Genomic DNA, 21,469 nt, shown 5'->3' with positions numbered 1-21,469 from the left:
TCTCTACATTTTTGCGTGAATAAATATCCTACGGTATTACACTATGTCCCTTGTCTATGATTATTCCCTGGCATATAACCTCGAGTGATACCGGTGGGCACCTGGGACCTTGTCTGTTGCTAGGAGCCTATTAGGATCCACCAACACCCTAAGGGATATCTTATACTAGGACCGCCCAGGTTTCCTGTAGGACGCCCTTATCCAGGAATAGGTGGAGACACCGCCCACCACGGGGTCACTCCCTATAAACCACCATCAGAGTGTTGTCACCTATATTGATTCGGGATCTTACACCTGCATTTGGTCACTGCATGTGACACAGAGACTGTCAGCTTATATTGGACTTTTTTGGTGTGCATATTTATCACAATTTGTTGTTGGCACTTTATTCCACCCCCACACCATATTATATGGTATAGTTGGGGATTTTTTTAGATACACCAAAGCACTTTTTCTGATAAGCACCTTACAAATTGCACTAATAATATTTGTTTGCTGCTATCTATACTGTTTGCTGCTATTTACGTTTGATATTTACCACATTGCATCACATGGTTTAATATCATTTATATGCATCAGCCACTTTGTAATTTATATCTTTTCTGATAAGCACCTTAGAAATTGCACTAATAATATTTAAAATTGTTTGCTGCTATTTAATAATATCTATACTGTTTGCTGCTATTTACGTTTGATATTTACCACATTGCATCACATGGTTTAATATCAGTTATATGCATCAGTCACTTTATAATTTACATCTTTGCACACTGAGGATTCATTACTAGCATTTAATTGTTGCATTTTATATTAAGTTTTCCTTTTATAAGCAGCGCTACCATCCCCCACTTTTTTCATTCATAGTTATAGTCTTCGGACTATTATCTAGGGAGGCTGCAGCCTATATCTATATATCACGTTCACATTTATGTGATACACCTTTTTTGTATTTGCACATACATCTTGCACACATATCCTCCCTTCTAATTTTCCAACCAGAAAGACCATTAGCGCGGAAGTTTTATATCCTTTACAAAGGCATTCATATTTACTAGGGAAGCAACACAGGGAGGCTGGATCACGTACATGTATGTGATCCAGCCTTTCCCAGGTTTAGGGCGCGTGCATCCAATCCGTGCTGTGATTCGCTACAGCACAAGTTTGTCAGCAGGTTCCTGCCAATAATTTTGGCCCTGAACCTGCTGATCGGCTGTAGGGAATCACAGCCCGTGTCAATGTTTGTAAACACAGACACAGGATCTAAACAGATCTTCTCTCTCTGAGCCCTTTTCAGATCAGAGAGAAAAGAAAGCAGGTCCTATGTGCATACACCTAGTTAGGCACATTTATTCCTTCGATTGCCCTGTCACGGTGTCATTAGTACAGTGTACAGCTTTTTTTTTTACTGATCACTGTATTATATAGATATATATAGATTATATATATATATATCACTGTATTGTATAGACGACTTCAGATGTGTCAGTGTCAGAGTGTCCCTCCCAGCTAGGGACAGATAGAGTCAGATTGCCCACCACACTAGCGCCCTCCACAGTTAACCCCTTGATTGCCAGCAACACCACTATAACTATGTATATACAGTATCACGTACCGGGTAGGTAGAGCCTGAATGTGCGGAGGAAGGCCTCTCTTACACCTCTGACTCAGAGCCCCTGATAGAGTAAACAGGAGGCGCAGAGTGCAGAGTCGCACGAGTGCCGGTGGACGTGCAGGCTGCAGGACTGCTGGTAGCATAGAATTCCAGAAGGAGGCAGGTGTCCTGGGAGTAGTTAGACCAATGCAGCAACTTGGGAGCCTCGGGGAATACTGGAAGATAAGCAGAGTGAGACAAGCCGGGTCATGCACAGAGAGGTCAGATCAGGTACAAGTGGAGCTACTGGAGAATGGTCAAAGAACAGGCTGGGGTCGGTGCAGGCAGAGAACTGGAGTAGTCAGAGGCAAGCCGGGTCAAGATTTCAGGAACAACACAGGTAACAGAAAGCAGGACTGGCACAGAACGCTGTAGAAGAGACAGCACTGATCCTGGGAACAGATTCAGCTTAAATAGCCCTTTTGTTGCCTAAACTGTCATGAGGTGCGCTGCGCATATTAGCGTGCGGATGCGCACTCAAATTTGCATCCCGACACTTCCGCGTTCGCCAATGCGCCAATTAGCGCACGCTAACGCGTTGGCGTTAGCTAAGTGCACTTCTTCCTTGGGAGATTAGAGGGACAGGACCTTGCCTGCGGTTGCCAGCTAGTCTTCTGGCAGGACCTTCCTGACAGTATACAAATGACATGCGCCCCTTACTAGACACCAGTTGCTAGTTCAAATACTGAAAGGTTTCTAAAATATAATACACACACGAGCAGCACTGGTAAATAAAATATAAAAAATATTCATCAGAGTCCAACAGGTATGGAGATTAAGCAGAGGATTCTGGACTACGGACTTTTCACCCAGGTGCTTGACACTGCAGAGTAGTGAAACAAACCTTCCACCACACACTGACTCTTACCGACAGGTGAAGATGAGAACAGCAGTAAGTGATTTAAGGGACCACTAAACCCCGCTATCTTTGGAAGAAAACTGGGGACATCCGTAAATCCAATCAGCCAGCAGCAACAAGCCTTTAATAGCCAAACTCCACATAGGGTGACATGTAGGATCAATCCTCCTTATATCTCCAGACAAGCATAAAAACGTCCGTATATCATCAGACCTCATGCATGGGAGAAATGCCAGAGAAATATGCCCATAGTGTTATATGCTTATGTAACCCTGCCCCCTGGGATGTGGCTAGTATACACACTAGGGATGATCGAACGGTTCGGGTCCACCATCGGTTCAGCCCGAACATTGGGTGTTCGAGGTTCGGCCGAATTTAGAACTTTTTGCCCAAAAAGTTCGGAATTCGGCAACCAGAACCGCCCAAAAGGCAATGCTTCAGGAAATGGGCTTTAAAAGCCGTGATTGGACCAGAACCATTAGCAAAAGCCAATTGAGGGGGCAGGAGAATGCTAGGAATGTGATTGGAGTGACTAGGGGGTCCCTAGACCAATCATTAGTGAATACGCCCCTCAGTATATAAGATCGCCCCCGCCATATTCCCAGCATTGTTATACTGGACATGGAAGAGAGTGGAAGCAGTTCTGTTAATTTTACTTTTAAAAGTGTCATTTAGCTATTTTTAGTGTGAGGAAAGGGATATCTAGTGTAGTTAGAGTGCTCCTTAACACTTAAGTTAGCTTCAAAAATTTAGTTTCTGTAGGGAAAGTGTTAAGTGTCAGGGGACCGTAGTGTAGTGTAGGGTTAACTGACAGTGACTGCTATGGCAGGGTGACAAAACCCTTCCATAGCAGGGTGACCGCTATAGAGAAATGATCATTTCTCTGAGTTGCTTCGGGACAGGCATGTGGCTTCTCACCAGCAAGCATTTTTTATGCTGCAGGGGCTGCCACTGCCAGTGCTTTTTTGAGGACATGTTTGATGTCAGACATGACATCTGAATATGTGTATAGGGGGAATATATAGACATATATGTCTGAATATATACCCCTAGACATATATAGGTGTGATAGTAGCAGAAATAAATGCTTGCGCTAATGAAATCATTTACAGTAATATATTTCTGCTACTATCACACCTATATATGTCTAGGGGTATATATTCAGACATATATGTCTATATATACCCCCTATACACATGTTCAGATGTTTTGCCTGCCTCAAAAGAACCCCAAAAAATGCCAAAAAAACGCTACCGTCAAAAAAAAAAGATGCCCAGGTGTGTTTTTGCTGGCATTTTTTGGGGGGTTTTGGAGGCAGGCAAAACATCAGAACTTGTGCACAGTACCACTATACACAAGTTCAGATGTTTTGCCTGCCTCAAAAGAACCCCAAAAAATGCCAAAAAAAACGCTAGCGTCAAAAAAAAAAAATGCCCAGGTGTGTTTTTGCTGGCATTTTTTGGGGGGTTTTGGAGGCAGGCAAAACATCAGAACTTGTGCACAGTACCACTATACACAAGTTCAGATGTTTTTCCTGACTGCAAAGAACCCAAAAAAATGCCTGCTATTAAACCGGCAAGGTGTTACAGCAGAGAAGCCATATTCCTGTGCTTAAAGTTTTACAAACTACAAACGATCTTTTTTTTTCTGGTTCTGGACATGCTACAGAGCTGAAACTTCACATGCACACCTTTTAGACCCCCCAGATACTAAATCCAAAGTAAAAATCAAAAAATCTCTTTTTTTTTTTTTTTTTTAATTTTTCAATAATTGCCTTTTTTATCAAAAATGACAATTTTTAAGAACTTTTTTTTGTGTGATTAATAGTTAATGGGGCATGACCCAGAACCCTAGGCACTTTTTAGGGGCATTTATTGGGTTTTAGGGCTTAAAAATTGTGTTTTTTGATTACAGAAGTTCGGGTCCCATTGATTTCAATGGGGTTCTGAAATCCGAACCGAACTTTCGTGAAGTTCGGGTGTTCTGGTCGAACCGAACTTTTCAAAAGTTCAATCATCCCTAATACACACAACCTCCTCACTTCGATTTCCCTGAGTGTTGTCCAACCCACTTGACACTATAGACTGCAAGAGTCTCCTGGATGGGCGAGGCACGCGGCAAGGGTGTCCTCAGCCAATCCAAAGAAAGTATTTGTAATCCACAGTAAAGGTGATTAATTAACTGTAATCCACACGGAAATAGCCAGTGTGACTGTACTAGCCGTCACTATGGGTGACGGATCACCCTGTCCCTGGATTGTAAACCCCTTTGTGTCATTTTCTTATGAGTTTGGGACATTGCATTTTATTTTCCCTTTATTCATCCTCTGAACAACTGACTCATGGCATTGAGTTAATGTAATGTAATGTTACAACCCATCCCCCCCCCCCTCCTGTTTCTGTGTCTAAGTGTGTGGATTCATGGCAGACAATGGTCTGAGTTGGAGACATCTCTCCGCAGGGGGTGTGTAATAAGACTGCATGTTTCAAATGTACAAATGTTCAGTTCTCATTGGTTGGTCCCTGTTCCCTTCCCCCCCCTTCTGTGGAAAGGCTAAGGGGAGTTTCCCTAACTGTATGTAAAACTGTTGTCTTGGAATGTAATAAACAGTTTAAGCTCTGCATGGCTAACCCTCAACACCTGTGTGGATTGTCTCGTGATTGAGGGGTTACGGGCTGGATATGGCTTCTCTGCAGGCTGTGGGTGCGTTTGGAGGACAGGAGACACAGATCCGGCGGATGTGCCCACCTGGGGTACAAAGATCCATTACATTGGTTGGCAGCGGTGGGATGTCTCCTGCAGTCCAGGACATCCAAACCACCACCAGGATTCAAGATCTGGGCAGCTGCCGAGGAGTGATACGGGGACCAGCCAGCATGAGAGCGGAGTTCGGGAGGAGGCTGCAAGGCATGCGGAAGCACCATCGGGGACCAGCGACAGAGCACACCAGGCTCGGCTGGGAGGATGTGATCCGCCGGCAACTCTGGCATGAGGTGCTAAGCCACGAGCGGCACCATCAGGGGAAGATCCTTCCCTCCTCCACAGAGATGTACCGGACGCAGTACTGTGCGCGAGAGGTGTTCCTGAGGGAACGACCGCAAGATGAAGGGAAGACGGAGCTCGGAAGATTGGTCCAGGAGGAAATGAGGCTGGACGCCAGCTACAGAGCCCTCCGGTGGTTCGCGGCTCAACTGTGGCCAGGTACAGCAGATGGCAGCCCAACAGAAGGCGTTGGCTATGGCGGCGTGGGGCTGCTCCATCAAAAAATGTACGGAGACCCAGACTTTGGGAGCGATGAGGAGTGGCGGCTGGAACACATTCTGGATTTCCGAGATGAGGTGCTGGACCTCCCCGACGAGGCGTGTGACCTGGAGGAATTGGAGTTCCTGGTTGAGCAGGAATGGGAGCTCGAGATTGCCTACAAGAGGCTGTTTGACGGTGATCAGCAGCCTGGCATGGCTCCCGTTGCCTGGGACTGTCCGAGAGAAATAGCAGACAGTCACGAAGATGAGAAGCAAATGGGGCCAGGGGTGACCCTGCGTTTTCCCGTACTAACTGCAATGGAAGAAGCAGCGATGATACAGAGAGCACTGCGAGCGCTAGAATGCCGGAACGCACCGGAGGTCCACCAGGCAGCGAGACAAGCTGATAGCATGAAGGTCTCAGAAGGGGGAGTTGAGACAGGCGCTGGAAGGCTGGGAAATGGTGATCAGCAGCAAGTCCAGAGTATCTCATCTGGTGCCCCAGCAGAAGCATTGGCTACAGGGCAGAGTGCCCCTGGCATCTGCCCAGCATCAGAAAAAGAGTTGGATCCGGAGAGTCTGAGAGAGGATCTGCGTGAGCTGTTTTCCCAACAGCAGATACCCCCACCGGGAGTAGAGGAAGCAATTCTCCCTCCCCAACAATTGGACACTACCCCAGTGTTTATCCCCCCAGCAGAAGCGCTGGCTACGGGGCAGAGTGCCGCTGGCCTCTGCCCACCCTCAGAGGTAGATCCAGGGAGTCCGAGGGGTGACCTCAGTGAGCCGTTTCCCCAGCACTTGGACACTACCCCAGTGGTTATCCCCCCAGCAGAAGAGCTGGCTACGGGGCAGAGTGCCGCTGGCCTCTGCCTACCCTCAGAGGTAGATCCAGGGAGTCCGAGGGGTGACCTCAGTGAGCCGTTTCTCCAGCACTTGGACACTACCCCAGTGTTTATCGCCCCAGCAGAAGCGCTGGCTACAGGGCAGAGTGCCCCTGGCATCTGCCCAGCATCAGGAAAAGAGTTGGATCCGGAGAGTCTGAGAGAGGATCTGCGTGAGCTGTTTTCCCAACAGCAGATATCCCCACCGGGAGTAGAGGAAGCAATTCTCCCTCCCCAACAATTGGACACTACCCCAGTGTTTATCCCTCCGGCAGAAGCGCTGGCTACAGGACAGAGTGCTTATGGTCTCTGCCCAGCATCAGAACCAGAGATGAAGAATCCGGGAGACAGTCCCTGCAAGATACCTTCTCAGCGGCTCGTAACTACACCAGGAGAAAAGCAAGTACCTTTTTCTCCCCAAATGCATAGCCCTACCAGCCTACATTCCCTACCAGCGGAAGCGCTGGCATCAGGGCAGAGAATTATTCAGCTCCCCCCAATATCTGCAACCCTGCCCTGGATCAGAGGAGTGCAGACAGCTGTTCCCACTCTGCAGCGGCTGTTTTTATTCATGGGAGACCCTATGTGCGGTGTTGCTCCCCAGCGCCAGAGTCGTTCTTTTAGTTTTCCTGGTTGCCTGGGGTGGAAGTTTGTGACTAAAACAGGTCCAGACCATTTGAGGGTCAGGAACCTCGTTAGTCTGTTTTTAAAAGGGGAGAAATGTGACAGAACCCACTGTCACTGTGTGTTTTGGAGGGGACTGTGCGCAAGCCTCCTACCGACAGACTATGGGCCAGAAGATACTGGAGTTTGGCGCTGCAGCCTTTTGACTTTACCGTCCACTACTGCCGTGAGAAGCAAAACGGCAACGCCGACGAATTATCCAGGCAAACAGACATTGACTCTTTGGGATTTGTTACCCGACTAGTTCAGGCACAGACCAGTTGGAGGTCTAGTACCTGGATTAGTCTACCTTTGGGGGGAAGAGATGTGACGGTACTAGCCGTCACTATGGGTGACGGATCACCCTGTCCCTGGATTGTAAACCCCTTTGTGTCATTTTCTTATGAGTTTGGGACATTGCATTTTATTTTCCCTTTATGCATCCTCTGAACAACTGACTCATGGCATTGAGTTAATGTAATGTAATGTTACAACCCATCCCCCCCCCCCCTCCTGTTTCTGTGTCTAAGTGTGTGGATTCATGGCAGACAATGGTCTGAGTTGGAGACATCTCTCCACAGGGGGTGTGTATTAAGACTGCATGTTTCAAATGTACAAATGTTCAGTTCTCATTGGTTGGTCCCTGTTCCCTCCCCCCCCCCTTCTGTAGAAAGGCTAAGGGGAGTTTCCCTAACTGTATGTAAAACTGTTGTCTTGGAATGTAATAAACAGTTTAAGCTCTGCATGGCTAACCCTCAACACCTGTGTGGATTGTCTCGTGATTGAGGGGTTACGGGCTGGATATGGCTTCTCTGCAGGCTGTGGGTGCGTTTGGAGGACAGGAGACACAGATCCGGCGGATGTGCCCACCTGGGGTACAAAGATCCGTTACAGCCAGTAATTGTAATCCAAACAAGAAAGCGAGAAGATAGATTTCTGTATTCCACAGTTGGTAGTCAATCTAACACTGAGGAGGAGGGGCAAGGCCTTCTGATCCACCATGCACTATCTGAAACTACAGTGTCCTATGGCGACCGTTAGAATTTATATAGCCTTCTGCTAGAACTGCTCTGCAGGCCCGCCCTGGCTCAGTCTAGAAGTACAGCAGATACTTTGAATTGGATTTCTCTCACCCAATGCGACAAACTCCGCGTTCCACAATTCACTCCAACAGTGTCCCGCTCTCCTCAGCGACACTCACAGCCTCTCAGGGTGTCCCTCCGCTCGGTCGACCACCGAGATCCTTCCGCATACCGCTCACTCCGACTCTGGTGTCTGTCTGCTAGGCCTCCGGCCTATCCTTCTGCACTCTGCAGCAGCTCTATCCCTCCTCACAGAGCGCTGTCCCCGAGGCAGGAGAGCGAATCTTGGTCCCACCCTCTATTTAAAGACACTCCCAATGGGCTCTGCTCCCTGGGAGAGGAGTCCAATCACACAGGCAGTCCATGGTCCTTGCTCCTCCCAAAACTAAATCTCCCATAATTTCACAAGTCAGTACTTTGTAAGAACTTTAACAGAACAACGGTCTGAACAACACTAGCCATGCGACCAGGATACGAGAACACGGAACCAAGTCCACCCTGGAAACCGGAAATGCAAACACAGTCACAACCCCGAATAATACAACAGAGAGCCCATCTCATTAAACAAATAAATTGTGTCAGTAATTTAAATCATCACACATGGAAGTCGGGAAGGAACACCACTATAACTGCCAGTACTAATATAGTGTCTGAACGGATCAGTCTCTTGATCACAATCAGAACTATACTAGAGACCCCAATAGTATATTGTCCCTTAAAAAGCAGTGTTAGTAGGATCAGTCCCGTTCCCTGCCAGTACTTGCATTTCATTTCTGATCACTGCCACCTCTGATACATTGTACACAGAACCGCAGTGTTATCAGGATCAGGCCTGATCTCTACTAGCACTGGCAGGTACATTTTATTTCTAGTGCACAGGCAGTCCCTGACAACTAGGAGCATTTTTTCCCGTAGTCGCACTAGGTACTAGGTACCTATAAATTTAGTGCCCAAAATGTCCCAAAAAAGGTACACTAGTGAAGAGGCCTACAGGATTCTGAGCATTACAGATGAGTGAGAAGGGGAAGCCTCACTGTCAGAATAGGGTTCAAAAATAAAAACCTGTAGAAAGCTGTTACTGAGGTGCTAGAAATGCATGATTATGCTCATACTGTTTGGCGCCGACTGCAGTACTAGCACTGTACTACATTTTGATGATCTGGCAAGCACCAACAGTGTAGTTTATCCTGTTTTTTTTAGACACCAGCATTGCGGTATCTCATGGTGAAGTGGTGAGTGCCAGAGGTGCAGTACAAGCTGGTGAGATGGCTAGTACTAGATTAGTAGTGGAATGCAAATGCAGCCACTAAGAATTCGAGCACAGGCCCGTAGACCCCATACTAGCCTTCCAGAGGTGCTTGCAAACACTAATTGGTTGCCCTCAGATTCAGCAAACCTCGTTATCCCCCCTTTCACAGACCAGCCCCAGGTTCAGATGGAAAGAACAAACTTAACAACCCCCCTTGACTTTTTTTTAGCTTTTTTCGCCAAAGACCAGTATAATTTGGTTGTGGGCCAAACTGTTTACGCTCAACAATACATCACTGCCAACTCAAATGCATACCTTGTCAGGCATTCGAGTGAAAACCTTTAATGGTTTCCGAATTTAAGACTTTTTTGGGCCTAACAATAACATGGGCATTACAAAAAAAGAATGAATTGTGTAGATATTGCTCCACTGATCCGATTCATCATATGCTAATGTTCTTTGCTGCAATGGCCAGGCGTAGATATGAGAAAATAATGCATTTCATACATTTCAATGACAATATCCTCTGTCATCCTTGGGTTGACAATGACTATGATTGGCTCCCCAAAATACAATCCCTCGTCAATTACCTCTCCCAGAAATCTGCAGATGTGTATACACCCCAACAAGGCATAAATGCGTCCCTTGTATATTTTACTGGCAGGCTTGTATTTAAGTAATATCTCCCCAGTAAGTGTTCCAGATATAGGGTCAAACTGTATAAACTCAGTTGTGAGAGAGCAACAGGCTATACATGTCATTTAAGAATTTACATGGAAAAAGATAATCCAGTGGAGCCCTTTAAATGTCTAGATTACATATGGTGCAATGGCAAGATAGTGTGGGATTTCCTGTCACCCTTGTTCCATATGGATAACTGCCCCCTGCCCCGACCTATAACTGGCCTTCGCAGCACAGCAAGGAGCCCATGGAAGGACTACACATGTCAAACAAAACCAAAGAAAATTCCCAGCTCAACTCACTAGCCAGTTACCAACCAAATTCTTCTAACAATTTGCGTAAAAACAGATGTTTAGTTAGCACACTCTTGCAAATACATGTGTAAGCTGCAGAGCCACTCCATGGAGCCCCAGTATTTTCTGTAGTCCTAACTCTGTCAATTTATAAGAGCCTTCATAGTAGAAGCACATGCATTCTAATGGATAGATAGGGGGCAGGTGAGCCTGTAGGGAGCCCACCCGTCCGTAAAGCCACAGGGGTGCACTGAGCACCCAGCACAATGGCAGCAAAGGTGTCCAGTGCGTCCCCTCACCAATATTACATCAGTACAAACAACTGTCCACTGCCCCATCTATAACTAGCCTTAGACAGGAGAATTCGGTTGGTAGCAGGCTAGCTGGTGAGTTTGGCTGAGAATTTTTGTTTGGTTTTGATTGACATGCATCGCCCTTCCATGTGCTCCTTCCTGCAAAGGCCAATTATAGGTGTGGACACTGGTCAGTTGTTTGTACTGATACATGTAGCCTAATTGCAGGGGCTTACTCCAATAGCTTGTAACACCCCACTTAAAAAAAAGGTGGAAGCCTGCTTGTGCAATGAAGAACTACTTGCAGTGAAATAGAATGACAGAACGGGATGTATTCATTCTATCTTCCATTCACGCAGACATGTTGAAAAGCCTATCTGCATCCATGAATATTAAAAACGTTCAATTTGTTTCAGTCTGAATACAAATTCAGACATATTTTTGGTTATTCGGAGATTCAAATGTGGCAGCATGAGATGGCTCTACATCGGGGGAGGTTGTTTTTTATTTTTTAATAAAGAAATTGTCAAAAACTAGTTTACTGTCTTTATTAACTTCTACACATTTTGGTGAATGGGTAGGGGGATGATGATTCATCATTTGTTAAGGATGCAGCGGCCGCTACTTAACAACCAGCTAGCTATTCATCACACAGAATTCTAATAGTTCGGTCATTTTTCGAATCGTTCTAAAAATTTGAAATTCGTTAGAAAATTAATAAACAAAATAAAATTTAATGAAAACGAACAAAATTTACCGAATTCATAAACCACACTAAACTAATTCCAAAACAAAATTAAATTAGTAACATAAAGAATATATACGAAAAAAACAAATTGTTCTGTCTTGACCATGTCTAATGGAATAAAATCGAAATATGGAAGGTGTAGACTTCAATTACCAAATGATGAATCCATATTTAGCCTCCTGCAGAGCTAGACACTGGTACCAAAAATATATTTATTTCAATTGGCTCTATACTGTATAATGCTTTTGTAATTTACAAAGCAACTGGAAGAACTGGATCTTTCCTAAATTTTTAGGAAGCCCATTTGTATCCAGAAGGCACTGTGGCCCAAAGTCCAAACCCAGATACAATTACCTGGCTGCATGAGATTCATTTTGCAGATGTTCTCCCTGGTACCCGACACAAAAGTCACTCCAAAAAAAGATGTTGTGTCTTTCAAAAACATGGAATGAGACACAACACCCTTTTTTTTTTGTCTTGCCTGTCCTGGCCAACCTGGTCTCTGTATCAAGGACTGCTTCTGTCGCTACCACATCTTATTGGAGTTTTAGTGGAGAGTACAGCATGGCATAGTATAGGGTACAAAATTCTGCACAACAAGAGTTTCGAAAGATGTTGGGTAGTCAGGAAACGGTTTATCACATTTGGGAGACCCGAAAATCAAAGGCTGGAAATGTTACGATTCTAAAAACGTAAGTTACAAAAAAAGTTTAAAAAAAAATTAAAAAATTAAAAAGTTTATGTTTTATTGAGTTAATGTTATATTATTAATGTGTGTTATTGTTAACTGTTGCTGTTTGCTTTGCAGGTACGCCAATCAGCTGCAGCACTGATCTGTGTATTCTGACAGCAGCAAAATGCTGCTGTCAGAATACATACAGTATCTCACAAAACTAAGTACACCCCTCACATTTTTGTAAATTATTTATGATATCTTTTCATGTGACAACACTGAAGAAATTACACTTTGCTACAATGTAAAGTAGTGACTATACAGCTTGTATAACAGTGTAAATTTGCTGTCCCCTTAAAATAACTCAACACGCAGCCATTAATGTCTAAACCACTGGCAAAAAAATTGGGTACACCCCTAAGTGAAAATGTCCAAATTGGGCCCACTTAGACATTTACCCTCCCCGGTGTCATGTGTCATTGTTAGTGTTACAAGGTCTCTCAGGTGTGAATGGGGAGCAGGTGTGTTAAATTTGGTGTTATCACTCTCACTCTCACTCTCATACTGGTCACTGGAAGTTCAAAATGGCACCTCATGGCAAAGAACTCTCTGAGGATCTGAAACAGGCCTCACCATGGTTGACCAAAGAAGTTGAGTACACATGCTCAGCGTCATATCCAGAGGTTGTTTTTGGGAAATAGACATATGAGTGGTGCCAGCATTGCTGCAGAGGATGAAGGGATGGGGGTCAGCCTGTCAGTGCTCATATCATACGCTGCACGCTGCATCAAATTGGTCTGCATGGCTGTCATCTCAGAAGGAAGCATCTTCTACGGATGATGCACAAGAAAGCCCGCAAACAGTTTGCTGAAAAAAAGCAGACTAAGGACATGGATTACTGGAACCTAGTCCTGTGGTCTGATGAGACCAAGATAAACTTATTTGGTTCAGATGGTGTCAATCGTGTGTGGCGGCAAACAGGTGAGGAGTGCAAGGACAAGTGTGTCTTGCTTACAGTCAAGCATGGTGGTGGGAGTGTCATGGTCCGGGGCTGCATGAGTGCTGCCGGCACTGGGGAGCTACAGTTCATTAAGGGAACCATGAATGCTAGCATGTACTGTGACATACTGAAGCAGAGCATGATCCCATCCCTTCAGTGACTAGGCTGCAGGGCAGTATTCCAACATGATACCAACCCCAAACACACCTCTAAGATGACCACTGCCTTGCCTAAGAAGCTAAGGTGAAAGGTGATGGACTGGCCAAGCATATCTCCAGACCTAAACCCTATTGAGCATCTGTGGGGCATCCTCAAACAGAAGGTGGAGGAGCACAAGGTCTCTAACATCCACCAGCTCAGTGATGTCAGTGACGAGGAGGAGTGGAAGAGGACTCCAGTGGCAATCTGTGAAGCTCTGGTGTACCACATGCCCAAGAGGGTTAAGGCAGTGCTGGAAAATAATTGTGGCTTCACAAAATATTGACACTTTGGGCCCAATTTGGACATTTTGACTTAGGGGTGTACTAACCTTTTTTTCCACTGGTTTAGCCATTAATGGCTGTGTGTTGAGTTATTTTGAGGGGACAGCACATTTACACTGTTATACAAGCTTTACACTCCCTTCTCTACATTGTAGCAAAGTTTCATTTCTTCAGTGTTATCACATGAAAAGATATAATAAAATATGTACAAAAATGTGAGGGGTGTACTCACTTTTGTGAGATACTGTATATTGATTGATTATTGCAGCACATTCTGGACTTTTATTTGATACACATATATTTTTAGTTGTTTTATATATAGCACTCACCGGCCACTTTATTAGGTATATTAGGTTTATTAGGTTCATTGCTTGGTAACATAAATTGCTAATCAGCCAATCACATGGCAGCAATTCAATGCATTTAGGCATCAAGACGTGGTGAAGGTTGATTCATTCTGGAAAAAAAACTGAAAAGTCAAAGAAGTCATGAAGCCTTTGCAAATGAGTATTGCTTATGATCTTTGGCCCTAGTGCTGTTTGCAGTTGTAATCAGAGGCACCATTCTGGGAAATGCATATGAATTCCCCTCCCCCAGACACAGCACTTATAGGACGTCTTTGGCAGCTGAACTTTCTCATTCACTCCTAAGAATCACAACATCTACAAGGTACATAGTCTCTTTATGTTTTGCATGCCTAGGTTTATGTTTAAGGAAACAATTTCCTACAGAAGTTTGAGTAGCAAGAGGTTTCTGCTGTAGTTATTTTTAGTGTAACACACCCCATGTAGGAGCTGCAGATGAACAGGGATCCCCACCACACCTACCCTGCCAGGCACACCAAATATTTACAGGCACTCAAAGTCAGAAAACAGTCTTTGTTTTTGTGGTTTATTAGGGGGTTAACAATTTGGATGGGAATAGGAGGTTATGGGATGCCCATTTGACGGCAACAATAACTTTGGGGACATCTTCCTATGTACAACTTTAAGTGCTTCGGACAATGCTAGCCCACCTGGCTGCAGCTACCTCTTTCACCAGCTCACCCGGCTGACTCTCTGCACCAGACCACCCGGCTGACTCTGCACCAGCCCACCCGGCTGATTCTCTGCACCAGCCCACCCGGCTGACGCTCTGCACCAGCCCACCCGACTGACTCTCTGCACCAGCCCACCCGGCTGACGCTCTGCACCAGCCCACCCGACTGACTCTCTGCACCAGCCCACCCGACTGACTCTCTGCATCAGCCCACCTGACTGACTCTCTGCACCAGCCCACCCGACTGACTCTCTGCACCAGCCCATATGGCTGGCTCTCTGCACCAGCTCACCAGGCTGACTCTCTGCACCAGCTCACCAGGCTGACTCTCTGCACCAGTTCACTCGGCTGACTCTCTGAAACCAGCACACCTGGGTGACTCTTCACCAGCCCACCCAGCTGACTCTTTGGATATATCTCAGGGAAAGGCAGAAGACTTAAGCTCACTGCTGTCTTCAAGGGAGACTCTCTATATGTGGCAGCCTCCCCCTTTGTTAGTCCCCAACAGTGTTGAATTACTCACTCCGTCCTCTCTTTGCTCCTGTGTCTCCAGGAAAGCCTCCTTCATTAGTTTCTATGGCAGGATCCCTCCAGCACCTGAGCCCCCGCCCACGGCAGGAACCCCCCCTAGACTAGGGGGTACCCCCCACCCCCAGGGCCACGACAGCCTTCTGAACACTCCATCTTTCATCCAACTCTCCTTGCTGGACTGGCTCATGTCTATTTAATGCCTTACCTCTTCCTCCCGCGCCGTCACTTCCTGCTTGCGTTGACTCCTGGGAGCTGAACGTCATTGCTTCCAGGAGTCAATGCGCCTGCACCGGCCCCTCTCGTCAGTTCCGGCGCAGGTGCGTCATTCCCTGCTAAACAGCTTCTGGGCATGCCCAGAAGCTGTGCGGGGATGACGCGCATGCGCCGGTACTGACGAGCGGGCCGGTGCAGGGCATTCTGGGACCGAAGAGGACACCGAAGAGGACGCAGGAGAGGACTCCCTGGCTTCAGCTGTCCACACCTGAGATGGTAGCGCTGGACAAGAAATTTTCAAGGTAAGTATTTCTTCAAAAAGGTAAGTGCAACCTGGGACAGTTCAGAGGCTATCCTGTCTGAAATTCACTAGCCCTGACTGTCCCGGGGGTATTTTTATCTAATTTTTTTTTTTCAGGCCGGAACTCCGCTTTAATTCTTAGTGAAAGGACCTCACCTGAATGTTCAAGGACGAAGATTAAGCTCCTCAAAGTGCTACTACAAAGTTCAGTACATCAGCAGTTTGTGTAAGGACTTTGCTCACATTTCTGAAGAGAACGTTCAGTGTCCTCAAATTGTTACTTAGGTTTACTGGAGTATCATACCATTGCCCACTACCTATCCAAATTCTCATTAAAGCATAAAAAAAGCATACTCCCTAGACTGGTTTTAAAGTCCATTGAGAAAAAGGATCCTGGCATCTACTTAGCCGCTCCTAGAGGGGTAGCACTACACTGTATTCTGATGTTAGATGTTCAGTGGACTGGACATTTGCAGTTATGGCCTGAGCCATCTGATGTCCCTCGGGTTCGCACACCAAGGGTTGTTGCTTGCATAGCTGATAATTTGATGAGTTGTTATTCATCCTTGTACAATCATTGTATATCTTTATTCTGTGATCTTGTAAAAAAAAAAAATAACTCTTAAGCTTTTTAGTAAAGCTAGAACTTGCATTCATTACACTGGAAAACATGCCACTCTAACCCAGTTCGTGAAAATCTGTTCCCCAATAAAACAAAGGCAGTCTTGGAAGTTGCTGTTGTATGCCCCTTTTTATCTAGCTTCACATATGTGAGGGTGGGCATCACGTCTGTTATAGGGGCAGGGTTTATATTTCTATAACTCCTGAATGCATGTACAGTATATTGATATATTTCAATGTTTTAACACATACTTTTTTATTATTCATAGATACAGATGTCAGTTAAATATTTTACGTATAAAGAAGTGAACTTCTCTCCTGGATCTTACAGCCAAGAAGGTCTCAATTTTGCAGAAAATGAATTCCAAGTGCAAGATGATGATGTCTACATTGTTACATATCCTAAATCAGGTATTGTATATTATGTCATCAAACAAAGACCATATATGCAGTATACTCTATATCAAGGAAATATTTAATCTGACCATTGGTAAATCATCCACACATTCCTAATGGACACAACAAAGGTTGTAAGCAGGCATCCAATTGCTTAACAAATCCCTGTGAGCCTCAAAACTGTGAGCATTGCTTGTATTGTAGTGTCTGTGGTCACCCTTAAACATAAGATTAACATCACTAAGTCCAACTACAATTTGCAAACTCAGGCAAAACATAATATTTCATTAGGTAGCCTTCAGGTCCCAACAGACACAAATAGGAGACTACTCTTGGTGTAAAGGATATAGATCATGTGGATTTTCTCTGTACATACTGTAACCTTTTGTTCATGTCAGGGTCCACGATATTATTAACAATTAAAATATTTATTATCCATTCCTGCTACCAGCTACTCAGCAGTGTCTGGTCTAGATTCGAATTTTCTTTTGGCGGGTTGATGGGACCTAAGTTGATCCATGGATAGACTTGGGTACAACCAGCACATCAGATTTTTACATGCAATTATTGTCAGAGGCTCTAGCTGCTAGCAGTAATTACTGTGTTCTCCCAGTAGGGATGGCTCCCCATGCCCAGGGCTATCTTAACAGCAGCATAGGCCCCTGGGCAAAGTAATGCACTGAGGCTCCTATATGCCTACCCCAATTTACGCACCTATTAAAGTATAAACAGTTAATAGAATGTAGCCCTATTATTTTCACTCTCTGTGGCTACTGGGGTATGATGGCGCAACCTGTATAGTATTTAGGAGCAGAGTCTTTATAATCTGTGTGGTCAGGACAGGATTTTTAACAAGCACTAGTGCCTCCACTCAATTGGGCCTTGTGAATAGCAAGTGAAATCCCAATCGAGAAATGTATCATCTACATAGACAGGAATCCACACAGCATTGTATTTGAAAGTCCATGTATTCAGTGCTGTATCTTGGCCTAGGCCTACAAGGCCCAGGCCTAGGGCAGCACTTTGCAGGGGGGGCAGCAAAAAAGCTGCAACCCACAAGAAGAAAAACAGCCTTCTCCTGCACGAAAAGGGTCCCCGTTGACTTGCGCTACACTTTTAGTATAGTGTCAGTCTTATGGGGCGAATTGGGCTGGGGGGACAGGGTCCAGGAGGCAAATCAGTCTGGCAGCCCCATAAAGCGGTCACACTGCTACCTCCTGGTATGGTAATATTGGCCGGTGAGGACTTTTGGACAGACTGCAGGCACTAATAGGCTGCACCGATGGCCACTGATGAGGCAGCACTGGTGGGCACTGATATGATGCACTGATAGGCTGCACTAATGAGCACTGATAGACTGTGGTTGTGGTCTGTGGTTTACAGACGACAGGGCGGGTCATAAACAGGAAAGGGTGTTGCCTTTACAGGAAAGGGTGGGTCCTATTTAAATTAGGGGCTGCCCAAGTTTAGTCAGGCCTAGGGCAGCACAAAACCTAAATACATCACTGCATGTATTGACGAAATAACATTCAGTGAACCATCCAACATAAGGTATTTTCCAAACAGGAACATGAAATCATTAACAGTCTCTATGTATGTCTCAGTAAGGGGAGGCTGCAGCAACTTACAGTCTGTGCACTCTCAGCATGAATCCACTGTTCTCCTTCAACATGTGCTCTCTCCCTTACACACCTACCTAAAAAAAAAAACATAAAAAATTAAAACAAATCACAAAACTTGTTGTAATTTTATTGAGTTAATATTCTGTTCTTACTGCGGTTGGTCAGTGGGCAGATCGCCCCTATGCTTCAGGATATATATTTTAATTTTTTTGGCAGATATTTCAGTAAAAAAAAAGTTGTTTTATTGAGTTAATGTTCGGTTCTTACTGTGTTTTATTGTTAACCGTTGTTTACTTTGCAGGAACGCAATTCCGCTGCATTACTGATCTGTTTATTCTGACAGCAGCAAGGTATGCTTTCAGAATACATATGTCAGTGATTGCAGTGCTGTAGGAAGAGATTTCTCTTCCGCAGTTGAAAAAAAGATTGTATATGCCAAAGCACGGGGGGCCTGGGGTAACCAGTGGACGCATCACCCCTATGCTTCCGCATACACTTTTTTCTGTTTTTTTAGCAGGTATTTCTTTATCCACATCGAAAAAAAAGAACATTAAAAGCATGCCCATCATTAGAAGTGGGTGGATGCAGGCCGTTATATTCTAATGGTGGGCATACCACACACTTTTTCTGCCAGAGATTTCTTCATCCACATTGATCAATGTGAATGGAGTAATCTATTAGGTTCTTTTTTTTTTGTTCAAGCCACAGGCTGCATGAAAAAAAAAGAACATTACATATATGCCCAACCAGGATGATGCCTGCAACGCCTGCTGCCTTCCATGGTTTTCTTGGGCTCTCCTGTCCTACTGGGGAACCCGAGAATGCAGCCAGTGATTCCACCTGCTGACCATAGAGCTGATCAGACACTGGAAGGGCTCCAATAATCTCTATGTTCTAAGAAACCAGAAGCTACGAGCATTTCATCACTTAGGTTTTGCCGGATATAAACAGAGCCATTTTAAATTGGAAAAGCATCTGATCACACCGATCTGTGTGGTCAGATGCTTTAAGGGCAGAGGAGAGATCTAGAGTCTAACAGACCCCAGATTTCTCAGAAAACAGTACCTATCACTACCTATTGCTGTCACAGGGGATATTTACATTCCCTGTGACAACAATAAAAGTGCTAAAAAAAAAGAAAGGGACAATGTAAAAAAAAATTTAAAAAGCAAAATAAATAAATGTGTCATATGTAAACAGCATTTGCAGGATGCATGCGAGGTATGACCGCGAACGTCAGATCAAAGGCAGTAATTCTAGCACAAGATCTCCTGTGTAAATCTAAAGTGGTAACCTGTAAAGGCTTTTAAAGCATCTCCTATGAATAATAAAAACATACATTACAATTTTAAAGTTTGTCACCGTTGCACGGGCATGTGCAATTTTAAAGCATGTCATATTTGGTATCAATTTACTCGGCATAGGGTCATCTTTTATATTTTACTAAACAATTGGGCAATATATTATGTTTTTGTGCATTAAAATAAAAAAAGTGTATTTTTTCCCAAAAATTTGCATTTAAAAAAATCGCTACGCAAACACTGTGTGATATGAAAAATTGCAACACCTATCATTTTATTCTCTAGGGCCTCTGCTTTTAAAAAAATATATAATGTTTGGAGGTTCAAAGTAATTTTCTAGAAAAAAAAAATATATTTTTTAATGTAAACAAAAAGTGTCAGAAAAGTCTCAGTCTTCAAGTGTTTAGAAAAGTGGCTGATGTATGGCATAAGCTTCTAATGTTGGGCAAAAAAAGCCAGGACAGTTTAAACACCACCCCTAAATTATCCCTTTTTGTAAAGTAGAAACCCTAAGCTTTTTGCTGACAAGCATGTTGCGTGCATGGAAGATTTAATATTTTGACACAAGTGTCTGGATAATGGCAACATTTTTTTAGTGTACTTATTTATTTTTTTAACACAACCTTGTCAGTTATTTGATATATTTACTCACACATACCATGGGTATATGTGGAATTAAACCCCAAAATACATTCTTGCATCTTCTCCTGAGTATGGGGATACCACATGTGAGAGACTTTAGGACAGTCTAGCCAGGTACAGGTCTCCTAAATCCAACAAGGACCTTCTCCTAATGGGCATTATTTCCTCATAACACTTCCTATCTATCACAGTTTCTAAGGCCCTGAAATGCCAAGATAGTAAAAAAAACACCCCCTAATGACCCCAATGTAATTTTTCTTTTCTTTATTTCTTTTTCTAATTTTGTGTCAAAAAATGAGATCTGCAAAATACACACCATGCCACTTTTCAAATTCCTTGGTGTGTCTACTTTCCAAAAAGGGGTAATTTGACATGAGGAAACACAGTATCTCACAAAAGTTAATACACCCCTCACATTTTTGTAAGTGTTTAATTATATCTTTTCAGGTGACAACAATAAAGAAATGACACTTTGCTACAATGTAAAGTAGTGAGTGTACAGCTTGTATAACAGTGTAAATTTGCTGTCCCCTCAAAATAACTCAACAGACAGCCGCTGGCAACAAAAGTGAGTACACCCCTAAGTGGAAATGTCTAATCTAGGCCCAAAGTGTCAATATTTTGTGTGGCCACCATTATTTTCCAGCACTGCCTTAACCTTCTTGGGCATGGAGTTCACCAGTGCTTTACAAGTTTCCACTGGAGTCCTCTTCCACTCCTCCATGATGACATCACGGAGCCGGTGGATGTTAGAGACCTTGCACTCCTCCACCTTTGGTTTGAGGATGCCCCACAGATGCTCAATAGGGTTTCGGTCTGGAGACATGCTTTGCCAGTCCATCCCCTTCATCAGCTTCTTTAGCAAGGCAGTGGTCATCTTTGGGGTTGTTATCAAGTTGGAATACTGCCCTGCGGCCCAGTGTCCGAAGGGAGGGGATCATGCTCTGCTTCAGTATGTCACAGTACATGTTGGCATTCATGATTCCCTCAATAAACTGTAGTTCCCC

The 21,469-nt window shown here is 44.5% G+C and overlaps 1 protein-coding gene across 1 annotated transcript in view; it reads left to right on the top strand.

Annotated features, from left to right (window-relative positions):
- LOC309568904 (sulfotransferase 2B1-like) overlaps positions 1-21,469 on the top strand; it is a 95,069-nt gene that overhangs the window by 58,159 nt on the left and 15,441 nt on the right. The window contains exons 7-8 of the mRNA XM_082274680.1: positions 9,579-9,610; positions 16,771-16,912. Coding sequence (XP_082130806.1) covers positions 9,579-9,610; positions 16,771-16,912 — 174 coding nt within the window. The remainder of the gene's footprint in view (positions 1-9,578; positions 9,611-16,770; positions 16,913-21,469) is intronic.

Source organism: Pelophylax lessonae (assembly GCF_965119305.1).
Source record: "Pelophylax lessonae genome assembly, chromosome: 12".
Taxonomy (NCBI): Eukaryota; Metazoa; Chordata; class Amphibia; order Anura; family Ranidae; genus Pelophylax; species Pelophylax lessonae.
This window is presented reverse-complemented; position numbering and strand designations above follow the sequence as displayed.